The 12,284-nt window shown below is 36.0% G+C and overlaps 1 protein-coding gene across 13 annotated transcripts in view; it reads right to left on the bottom strand.

Moving 5' to 3' along the window:
* The window catches only part of RBM26 (RNA binding motif protein 26), a 114,542-nt gene that overhangs the window by 29,744 nt on the left and 72,514 nt on the right, over positions 1–12,284 (bottom strand). For all 13 annotated transcript variants that reach the window (XM_066238029.1, XM_066238021.1, XM_066238022.1 and 10 more), the window contains 5 exons: positions 11,391–11,516; positions 10,583–10,657; positions 8,450–8,617; positions 5,801–5,905; positions 2,157–2,369 (listed from right to left, as the gene is read on the bottom strand). In XM_066238029.1, coding sequence (XP_066094126.1) covers positions 2,157–2,369; positions 5,801–5,905; positions 8,450–8,617; positions 10,583–10,657; positions 11,391–11,516 — 687 coding nt within the window. The remainder of the gene's footprint in view (positions 1–2,156; positions 2,370–5,800; positions 5,906–8,449; positions 8,618–10,582; positions 10,658–11,390; positions 11,517–12,284) is intronic.

The raw sequence follows: 12,284 nt of genomic DNA, 5'->3' as shown, positions 1-12,284 counted from the left end.
TAAGTAAGCAACTTCAAGGAACAAATAAAACTCCTGTCGATGCAAAAGCAAAGATATTTGGTTTCATTACCAATATTGAGTTATGTCAGAAACATATTAACAAAAACTTTAAAGTTTCATTGGCTCCAAAAATGTGAAGTAACTGATACCGCTTTACTTGTTATTGTCAATCATTTGAATATTCTATCGGCTGATTTAAAAGAAAGATTTTCTCTGCGGTGGCGCAATGGATAAAAGAAAGATTTTCTGATTTAAAACAAATTGATTTCCCAACATGGATAATGCAGCCAATGTTAGTGGATTTGTCTGATATATCAAATATGCAGTATCAAGAAGAACTCGCAGAATTGCAAAATGATGAGTCAGTTAAAGCTTTATTTAATATCAAAGGAGTGATGGCATGTCTTTGTGAGGAAACAGAAATCAAATACCCAAATTCAACCAAATGTGCAAGAAAACTATTGCTACCGTTTCCATCTTCATTTTTAGCTGACTGTGGATTTAGTGCTGTAAATGATTTACTGGTAAAAAAAAGAAATCGGCTGGATATAACACAACGTGGAGACTTGAGACTAAAGCTAACCAAATTGGAACCTAATATAAAATCTCTGTGCAGCACGCATCAAGCACAAGGATCACACTAAATTAAAATAATAAATTAATATAGAAAAATCTGTATTAAAATTATTTGGAATTTAAATTTGTTTTTCATTATATGTTTTGAAATTTTACTTACTGTGTTTTGTTAACAATTTCATAGTGATTTCTTCCTAGAACCTATAATTTATGTTTATTAAGTGAACAAATCAATTTTTTAATGTTAAAAATTATGTATGTTACATGGGGGGGACATAAAAATTTTAGAAAGGTTAAGGTGGGGCATGGCACAAAAAAGGTTGGGAAACACGGCTCTAGAGTCTAGACCACACACAAACTCTTGTAAGACATTTAAAAGCTAAACTTAAGAAATTATGCTTCTTTTGGTTTTCTGGATTTTATTTTTTACATGTGTGGGAGGATTTTTCTACAACTTTTATCATAGAAAAAATTCTAGTCCTTTGTATGTCATTACTAATACTTTTCCTCTTTCCTACCCAAAGTTAAAATTATAAACATGATCACATTAAACACATACACACTCCATACAGAAAAATTCTGTAGAGCATAGTAAAGAGAATAGACTCTAGAATCAGTCACATACAATCTGTCAGTTACTAGCTGTGTAAATTTAAGTTACTTAACCTCTTCATGCTTTAAAATTTTCCTCATCTCTAAATAAGCACAATAAAGGCACCTACCTCATAGAGTTGTCAGGTAATTCATAACATAGTTAAGGCACTCAGAATAATACCTCCCAAAAAATAAGTGCTCTATAAATTTTAAACTATAATTTTTACCCACTGGGACCAGTAGCAGTTTCATTTCTAAGTTGGCTAGATCAAGAATACAATATTAACAAAATTCCATCTTAATTTAAAAAATATGGATGAACCAAGCAATGTGTTAAATTTTTCCTTAAAAGTATCAATTAAAACTAAACTATAGAACCTCCCTCTCTAAAATAATTTTTACATTAGGGGTCCCCAAACTTCTTTTTTTAGGGGTCCCCAAACTTTTTACACAGGGGCCAGTTCACTGTCCCTCAGACCATTGGAGGGCCGGACTATAAAAAAAACTATGAACAAATCCCTATGCACACTGCACATATTTTAAAGTAAAAAAAAAACAAAACGGGAACAAATACAATATTTAAAATAAAGAACAAGTAAATTTAAATCAACAAACTGACCAGTATTTCAATGGGAACTATGCTCCTCTCACTGACCACCAATGAAAGAGGTGCCCCTTCCGGAAGTGCGGCGGGTGGCCGGATAAATGGCCTCAGGGGCAGTAGTTTGGGGACCCCTGCTTTACATCATTCATTTCACAATACCAGAAGGCCCACTAAGTTAAGAATTGTAATGTTTCTTCCTGATAATAAGCAAAGAACCCCTATAGCTTGTTTTTTAAATAATAAATTATTATAAATTAATCAAACTTTTCTCAGATTAATGGGTTTGAATTATTCATGTCATCTTCATAATTTCCCCTTTAATATATCCATTATCACCAACAGTGATTATCAGTATTTATTTTGTTGGGCAGTAAGAAAGTACCGCAAAATGAGGAAGAAGATCTTCTCTATCACTTTCTGTAAATGCAGAAATCTCCAATGCCCTGGGACGGTGATCCACCACAGCATGTCCAGGCACACCTCGACCTCGACCCCGACCGCGACCTCGACCCCTGCCTCGGCCATGTGCTGCACTTCGACCTCTTGAATGGATTCCTCTGCCCCGACCAGATGAAAGAATCCCTCGTTTTGCAGCCTAAGAAATTAGACATATAGTTCAAATATCACCACTAATAAGACATGCCAACTGTTATACTTTGTCAGATGAGTCAAACTTCTATTCAATTCGACCTCATATTCAAATAATGACCTATAAAAGGATCTCTTAGTTTCAGTTAGGGTTTTTAGTATTTAAAAAGAAAGCAAATTTATGTAGCTAATGAATCTGGAAGACAAAATAACATTAATTTAAGCCATGCTTTGAAATTAAATGTGCTTTTTTTCAACTAAATTCTTACTTTTCAAGACATCAGACATTATCACAAAAAGACTAACAATTCTTGATTTCCAAATAATAGTGTTAAGTGTTACTTCAGAAGTCAGTTTATTGCATAGACATAAAATATCTACATACACAATAAACGTATTTTCCCATTTGTGACTTTCAAATAAGTGTGTCTATTTGTTTCCCTGTTGACTTCAGTAGGTAGTTGTCTCAAATTCATTATTTTGATCACATACATTAACATCATACAACCAACGTTAAAAAGTAACTTATATTCTACCACATCACTCTATATGAAGAGCACACCATTTTTCATTCCACAAATATTTAATGAGAACTTCTTATGTATAAGTCCTTAACCTCATGCAACTCAAAGCCTGGAGGGATAAAAAGACATTAAGCAATTAAGTTTATATTATATAATTATATTAATAAAGTGACTCAAAAAAATAAAGAATATAACATTAAAGATCTGCACAGAACACTAAGATCTGCAATAAATGGACTACTGGAATCCAAGTTTCATGAGGATTTCCCCGCCCCAGTTTTATTCTTTACTTTACACCAGCACATATAATAGTAGTAAGCAAATTATAGATAATATTTGTTCAATCAATCAAAGAAGGAACAAAGAACAAGCAAAGTAAGGGTAAGGGATGAGGTTTACAGCACAAACAAAGGAACCAAAACTGAAAGGAACATAGTACTTCAAAGACAGAATAAAATCCAGTGCAGCTGGACCACATGAGATGGAGAGATGAGGCTGAAGAACTAGGCAGAGCCAGATCATGAATAACTTTAAGGACCACATGAAAAATTTTGAGTTTTATATCAAGAGCTACAGAAAATCAACTTAAATATTTAATGCAGAGAAGTAGAGTGATGTAATCAAAGCAGGGTTCACAATGTTATTTTGGCTTGAGTTTTAAGAATCGAGTAGAAGGAAGAGAATAAGCTGGGATACCAGTTAGTAGTCTACTATGGTAACCCCAGCTACTGAAGGTAGCCTAACTACAATAGTGGCAATGAAGAAAGAAAAGTAAACACATTTAAGATACATTTGGGGCCCTGGCCAGTTGGCTCAGCGGTAGAGCGTTGGCCTGGCATGCATGAGTTCCGGGTTCGATTCCCGGCCAGGGCACACAGGAGAAGCGCCCATCTGCTTCTCCACCCCTCCCCCTCTCCTTCCTCTCTCTCTCTTCCCCTCCCGCAGCTGAAGCTCCATTGGAGCAAAGATGGCCCGGGCGCTGGGGATGGCTCTGTGGCCTCTGCCTCAGGCGCTAGAATGGCTCTGAATGCAGCAGAGCGACACCCCAGAGGGGCCGAACATCGTCCCCTGGTGGGCATGCCGGGTGGATCCCGGTCGGGCGCATGCGGGAGTCTGTCTGACTGCCTCCCTGTTTCCAGCTTCGGGGGGGGGGAGGGGGAGATACATTTGGAAGTAGCAGGTATGAAACTTGGTAATTAATTGGATATGAATACTGAAGGAAAGAAAGGAATGAATGAAGGCTCAGATTTTTGGTTTTGGTAATTGCACAGATAAATTTTAGGGGCAAAATAAGCACAATTCTGAACATGTTGAGTCTGTGGATGTAAAACATTCAAGTGAAAACATCTAGCAGGTAGCACTGACAAATCTCTGCAGGTATAAATATTTCAGCTTTTTCATCTCAAGACAGTAAATCTTAACATTAACTAAAATAGTCTAAAATACAAATAAACTTCAAAGGTCAAGGATTAATGTTAATAACAGAGCAGCAACACAAAAGTATACTAGCGTCCATGAACCTAAGTTTGAGCAGTACTACATATTTTATATGTATTTTTAGAGATTCACAAATTAATAAGCATCTAAAAAAACCTTGATAGCCAAAAATCAAGTTTAACCTTTTCCAAGTTTACTTGGCCTCGGAGCTTTTTACACTGATATCTGTTAACAAAAAAAAATGGAATTAAGTGTAGTGAATGACCACTCTCTGGGAAACACTGCACTACTGCATATACTAACTACATACTAAAGTTTAGCCATTATAGTGTGTGTGTGTGTGTTTAGCTACATAGCTAAATCATGATAAAGAACTAAAACACAGATGAATAAAAACACTGATAATACTATTATTTATTTATTAAAATGATGGGCCAAAACTTTTAAAATGATAATTTGGTTTTTTTTAAATCCCACCAACACAGGTATCAAATGTCCAGAATAGAGAAAACACAATTTCTATATTAACCTAAAATTAATCTATTTCTTCCCAAAACCTGTTACCTTGGGCAGAGTACAAGGTAATCATATCAAGTTTCCACACAATGCAAAATGTACAGGTTTAGGACACCACCTTATGGTTTCTTATGACTGTTAGGTAAGATAGAGCCTTAAGACAAACACAGTGTCTGCTAAATCTTAAATCTTTAATACCTGTATTCCAGTATTTAATATAGATTTGTACTAGGTCAGAAAAAAGTAAGTTGCTAACAAATTTAGAAAAAAGTATTACTTTCAGATTAAATGAAAATAATAATATAAAATATAAAAATTAAACTATGACATAAAACAATGATACAGAAAAGTATCACATCCATTAATAACATTAATGTCTCCATACTTAAAAATGTAATACTAACTGTTAAACAGCATTTTGCTAAATGTTTAAAATTCTCACGAGCAGGAATCAGTTTCACTTCATTCTTATGTAAATAATCATGACTGTAAGAAAGTAGTTTTATTTTCTCTTTTATAAACATCCACAGCACCATCTATAGGCAAAACTTTTATAAGCATGTTCTTCGATGAAGTTCTACCACCGGAAGTCTGATCTTGATAGAACTTAGTATAATATGCCTATTTATGCATAAAAAAAAAATCTCTGAAAGGTCTTTAGTAGATTTTAGTCCCAGGAGAATAAGTCACCAAAAATAGAATAGTAACAAAATTCCCTAGAAGTGGAAGGACTCGGGTGTACAGGTACAACTGGTAAAACTGCTGCCATCCTCACTACCTAACAGATTTTCTCTACTAGCCCTGAAAAGTTTGTTAACCTCCTCCCTCTATCAACTCCCAATATGCATGCCAGAAACTACCAAGAATTGTTGAACAGAATGAAGAGAATGTATTTTTAAATTAACCACCATAACTACATCTGCTCCACTTGAGTACACTGTGTAGCTATGATGAAACATACTTCCAGCTGTAATTCTGTATACTTTCTCCTAAGTTCAGTGACTTCTTCTCCAGCTTGCATCTTCTTATATAAATCCAGCTCTGTATCAAGCAATTCTTTCTGCATCTAGAAAATAGTAATTAAGATTTCAGATGACAATAATTAATATCCTGCATTTACACAGAACTTTTTTTACAAATAACTTTTACACAACCCCATTTAATCTATACATTTCTTTTCTATCTCCAGTCCTATTCCTCCTGGTCCAAGCCATCAATCAACTCTAGTCTATACTACTATAATAGTTTCCTAACTTGCTCCTACTTGTAAAGATTTCCCTATAATTCATTTTCCATACAGAAGTCAGAGATTTCTATGGACCAATATGAAGTAATTTTCAGGAAATAGCTGTGAAAGAAAAACAAAATTCGAAGGTATTAACAAGCAATATACAGTATGCTTTGATATAGGAAAGAATACAAACACACCAAGGAGGGAAGGATACAGAATAGTATCAGGAATCAAAGAGAAAAGGTCTTTTTTTTTTTTTAAGCAGCGGGGACAGACAGGAAGGGAGAGAGATAAGAAGCATCAATCATCAGTTTTTCGTTGCGGCACCTTAGTTGGTCATCGATTGCTTTCTCATATGTGCTCTGATTGGGGGTGGGGGGAGGCTCCAGCGAAGCCAGCGACGCCCCACTCAAGCCAGTGACCTTTGGGCTCAAGCAAGCAACCATGGGATCATGTCCATGATCCCATGCTCTAGCCAGTGACCCTGTGCTCAAGCCAGATGAGCCCACACTCAAGCCGGCGACCTTGGGGTTTCGAACCTGGTCCTTGCATCCCACTGACACTCCATCCACCACGCCACTTCCTGGTCAAGCATGGAGAAAGGTCTTCTATATATACCTTTTCATAGTTTAATGTTTGAATTATGTTAACGTTTTACATATTCAAAAAATAAAACTGAATCAAAAAAAATGAGGGGAATCCAAAACTGAACACATATAGAAATACATCCAACTTTATAAAATTAATAATATAACCAACCACACAAAAAGAAAAAGTAATCTTAAGACCACAGTTTTCACAGTTCTGACTATATCTTTAGTAGAATATACTGTGAGGTTATAAAATATGCAAATAAGCCTGATTAGGCAGTGGTGCAGAGGATAAAGTGTCACACTAGGATGTGGAGGACCCAGGTTCAAAACCCTGAGGTTACCCTGGCCGGATGGTTCAGTGGTAGAGCATCAGCCTGGTGTGCAGGAGTCCCGGGTTTGATTCCCGGCCAGGGCACACAGGAGAAGCACCCATCTGCTTCTCCACCCCTCCCCCTCTCCTTCCCCTCTGTCTCTCTCTTCCCTTCCTGCAGCCAAGGCTCCATTGGAGCAAAGTTGGCCCAGCGCTGAGGATGGCTATCTGGCCTCTCTCTCAGGCGCTAGAATGGCTCTGGTCACAACAAAGCGACGCCCCAGATGGGCAGAGCATCGCCCCCTGGTGAGCATGCCGGGTGGATCCTGGTCGGGCACATGCGGGAGTCTGTCTGACTGCCTCCCTGTTTCCAACTTCAGAAAAATACAAAAACAAAACAAAACAAAAAACTCTGAGGTTGCTGTCTTGGGTGCAGGCTCATCCAGCTTGAGTGCGGACTCACGAGCTTGAGCTTGGTGTCCCTGGTTTGATCATGGTATCACAGACATGACCCGATGGTTGCTGGCTTGAAGCCCAAGGTCCCTGGCTTGAGCAGGGGGTCACTCACTCTGCTGTAGCCCCAGGTCAAGGTACATATGAGAAAGCAATCAATGAACAACTAAGAAATCTAAGAAGCCGCAAAGAAGAATTGATACTTCTCATCTCTCTCTCTCTTCCTGTGTCTGTCCCTATTTGTCACCAAAATAAATACTTACATACATACATATAAATAAATTCTAAATTTTATATTTAGTTATTGGAAGTACTATTTGCTGTAGCAATTCTGAGACTATTTGGAATGCAGAACTGAGCAAATGAGTACTATACTGCGGTTAGTGAAAACCAAGTAATTATTATAGTAACAGGGAGATAAAATAATAAGGAAGAACCTTGCGGTGTTGGATTAGAATCAGAAATATCAATAGAAAATAATGATTTTATACATTATAAAATAATGATGTACACACACACCAAACACTGATACTATATATAACTATTTTTTTCCTTAATCACTTATTACCATCTGAAATTAACTTGTTCACCTATTTGTTATCTAATGAATTTTCCTATGGTTCAAAATTCATTCTGTATAGTGCTGTCTGAATGTTACTTCTTTGTTCATTCATGTTTTATACCTCAAACTCCTTACAAAATAAAGCTCAGACTCAAGCACTCAAGTACCTACATCAGTTTGTCTTCAAACTACCTTTTCTAGATTATCCATGACTATTCTGCTAATTACTGACTTTCTAGCTGTACTCCAAAGGATTCACAAGTAGAGTTTGCTTATTTGTGTTTATTTACTTATTATTTAATGGAGGAAGGGCAGAACAGTAGCATACAGTGGTCAGATTTTGAGCAAACGACATTACCTAAAAGAAAAATAAATATTAATGTAGTTTATATTTTATATATTAAAATATTAATATAAAATATTAATTTTTATATAGCAATATGCATAACATATTAAAATACCTGAGTCTTGGTTTTTATACTTTTTGGAAGACAACGTCCAGGAGAAGTAGCTTTGACCTCATCTTTCAACTTGGTAATATTTTTTGTCAAAACCTCTAAAGTTTTCATTATTTCTGCTTTATCTTCAGACTTCATTGCTTTGTTTTTCTCCAGTTTTGAAATCAACATCTGTCAAATTTTTAAAAAGAGAAAAATTACGATACTTATTCCTACTATTTTTAACAAAACACAGCAAAATAAACAAAAATAACAATCTACTACTTTTACTTTATGAATTTATAACAAGGATTACAACCACTAAAATAGAATATTGGTAATTCCAGCCTTAATCTTGGTTTACTTTATGAAGAACTATAGTATCACTACTATTTGGGTCGTTCCCTCCTTTTTTTTTTTTTTTAGGTGAGAGGTGGGGAGCTAGACAGACTCTCATGTGTGCTTCAACCAGGATCCACTTGACAACCCCCATCTGGGGCCAATGCTCGAATCACTGAGCCATCCTCAGCACCTGGGGCTGACACTTAAACCAACTGAGCCACTGGCTGTGAGAGGGGAAGAGAGAGAGAAGGGAGGAGGGGGAGAGGAGGAAAAGCAGACAGTTGCTTCTCATGACTGCCCTGACCAGAAATTGAACCCGGGGCGTCTGCACTCTGGGCCAACCGACTAGGGCCTATTTGGGTCTTCTGAACATAAGAAATTCAATTCAATCTCTGAGAAGCTGTCAATTTGAAACAGTATTACCAATTTTACTTTCTAATACCTTTGTAGATATTACTGTCTCTAAGTACGCCTGCTCCAAATGGAATCTGTAACCCACAATGAATCACAGGACAAGTTTTGCTTCCCCTTCATAAAATGAGGTATTTGGAAAATGGAATGTTTAATTACTATCTTCATCAGACAGAAAACGGTACCTGGCTAGCCTAGGAATGATATTCCCAATATGGATAGGGAACAAGAAGATAAACAAGGTATTATGGCGTAGAAGATACCATGCAATATTATAAACTCTCTGAGTCAAGATGGTTTGTTTTTAGTGTAAAGCATTGTCATTTCTCTTTATCAAGCGTATCCAAATTTAAATTATAAAAGACATACATCGTAACTTAAAATGTAAACTTTCTATCTTTTCAATATTTTGAAATGTCATAATCTTTATTACCAGACATGATCATGAACTTACACTAAATTAATGTCAGAAACTAGAGCAGCACTGTAAAAAAAAATATATAGCAAGCCACATATTTAATTTTCTAGCAGTCACTTTAAAAAGATTTTAAAAAGTCAAAATAATTTAATAATATATTCTACTTAACCAAAAATATTCAAATTTTAACAAAAATTATTGCCTCACCAGGCAAGTAGCACAGTGGACAGAGCATCAGCCTGGGACACTGATTCCCAGGTTCAAAACCCTGAAGTCGCTGGCTTGAACACAGGCTTATCTGGCTTGACCCCATGGTCACTAGCTTGTGCCTAAAAATTGCTGACTTGAGCAAGGGGTCACTGGCTCGACTGGAGGCCCCCGGTCAAGGCACATATGAGAAAGCAATCAATGAACTAAAGTGCCACAACTATGAGTTGATGCTTCTCATCTCTCTCTCTCTGTCTCTGTCTATCCCTCTGGCTCTCTGGCTCTCTCCCTCTTGCTTAAAAAAAAAATTATTGAGATGTTTTTTGTCTTCACACTACATCTTTGAAATCTGGTATGTACTTTATACTTATAGCACATCTCAGATGTGGCTGTTAGCTACTATATTGGGTAATATAGGACTAGAGGATCCCAAACCAATTTAAGAAAGGTGTAAATCTCAATATTGAGAAAAAGGTTCTAGTCACCCATATGTTGAAAAAGTACTGTGCAGTAACATACCTGGATAGATATTCCTTTTCACTTCAAACTTCATAACCATAGTTCCATTTAAACTACTCCAATTCCCAGTCTATTTAATGTATGCTCTTCAGCCCCAAAATATTATCAATTGATAATATACTTTATCATCGATAATAGTTCAGTTTTACCTTTATCAACAGTAAATGTTTCTCAGGAATATTTACATACAATAATATAAAATTAAATTCACTCAAATTTGTAACATTTATAATTTGCCAAATCGAGCTTTAAAATTTTACCTTCTGTGTTTCAATGTGCTTTTCTAAAATTTCTTGTTTCCTTTTCCTTACATCCTGCTGAAGTTTCAGTGCCTCCTAGAGAAAGATAAAAAATATCATGAGAATAGTTACCATTTGTTTTGTTTTGTTTTTTTTATTCAGTTAGAGATGGGCAAGCAGAGACAGACTCCCCACATGCATCCTGACTAGGATCCACCTAGCAAGCCAACTAGGAGGCAATGCTCCATTGCTCAGCACCCGAGCTTTTCTTAGCACCTAAGGCAGAGGCCATGGAGCCATCCTCAGCACCTGGGGCCAACTTGCTACAATCAAGCCATGGCTGCCGGAGGGGAAGATGATGATAGATAGATAGATAGATAGATAGATAGATAGATAGATAGATAGATAGATATAGAGAAGTGAGAGGGGGAGGGGTAAAGAAGCAGATGGGCAATTCTCCTGTGTGCCCTTACCAAGAATCAAACTCAGAACATCCACACAGTGAGATGACAGGGCCCCATTTATTTTCCCAATAAACAAAATGATTCAAGAGGACAGAAATGGTTGTAATTGCTGAAGCTTGGCAACAAAAATTAAACGCAAAGTTTTCCTATGTAAAATGTAAATATGCATGCAAGTTTTAAAGATCAGGAGAACTTTCATTCCAAGAAAAAGTTAGTTTTTACTGCTACACTACACTACAAAAAATAAAAGTTCAGTGGCAGCCAACATATGCCTTTTATTTACGTTTTATTGTAAGTTTTGAAAAAAACATATACATGCAGAAAAGCTTTCCTACATGTAAATCCTGTACAATAGCTGTACTTACCTGTTTTTTTTTCTGTGCTTCATTATTATCAACTGCAGAGGGGGAAACAAGTAAGGTTTTTTGTGCAGCCTTTAAAGCAGCTGGATTATAAACCGTTTTTGTTAGGCCCGTAGATGTAGACAATACCTACCAATACAAATTCAATTTTATAAAAAATGTAGCAAGCATTCATGATTTTCTAAGTCCTGTTTTCTTATAAAACAATGTTAAAGCACTTCTGTCAAAATTTAGTGCAATGAACTAACTGTATTATATACATATAAAAAAACTAAACTAAATCATTTGTTGATTTGAAAAGAAGGGTATGAATAATGGATAAACCATGAAATAAAAAAAATTTAAATTAACATACCTACAGGAAAAAAGCAAAAACATACAAAAAGTTCAAGAAAAAAACAATGTCATTACCACAGCACTGAAAAAATATCACTTGCTAATACATACACTAGTATTCTTAGTAACTAAAGCAAAACCTGTACATAAGAGCATGGCACAGGAGACAACTGGATGGTGTCCCTCAAACAATTTGCAATTTGCTATTCAGAAATGAACACTGTTGTACTCTTTCTCAATTTCTTTGCTGGCTAGCATTGCTCCTTCTACTTGAAGTGACTTTATTTCCTTAAACCAGTGTTTTTCAACTGCCTAACTAGAAGTTGCACTTCTTCAGTACTCAATCCTTGATACTAATTAATTATGAGACTATGGGTAAGTTCAAGTACCTTTTTGGCCCTCAGTCTGTTTATCTATAAAACGAGGAAGTTCAATTTGATGTCTAATGTCCTTAACTCACGAGAGAAGAAATTTTTGGCTTGGTCATTGCTATATTTTCAGTGTCTAGAACAGTGCCAGGGCACATCATAAATATTCAATAAACATTTTGTACTAAATTAA

Source organism: Saccopteryx bilineata, chromosome 6 (assembly GCF_036850765.1).
Source record: "Saccopteryx bilineata isolate mSacBil1 chromosome 6, mSacBil1_pri_phased_curated, whole genome shotgun sequence".
Taxonomy (NCBI): domain Eukaryota; kingdom Metazoa; phylum Chordata; class Mammalia; order Chiroptera; family Emballonuridae; genus Saccopteryx; species Saccopteryx bilineata.
The sequence above is the reverse complement of the archived record's forward strand: the minus strand, read 5'-3'. Positions and strand labels throughout refer to the sequence as shown.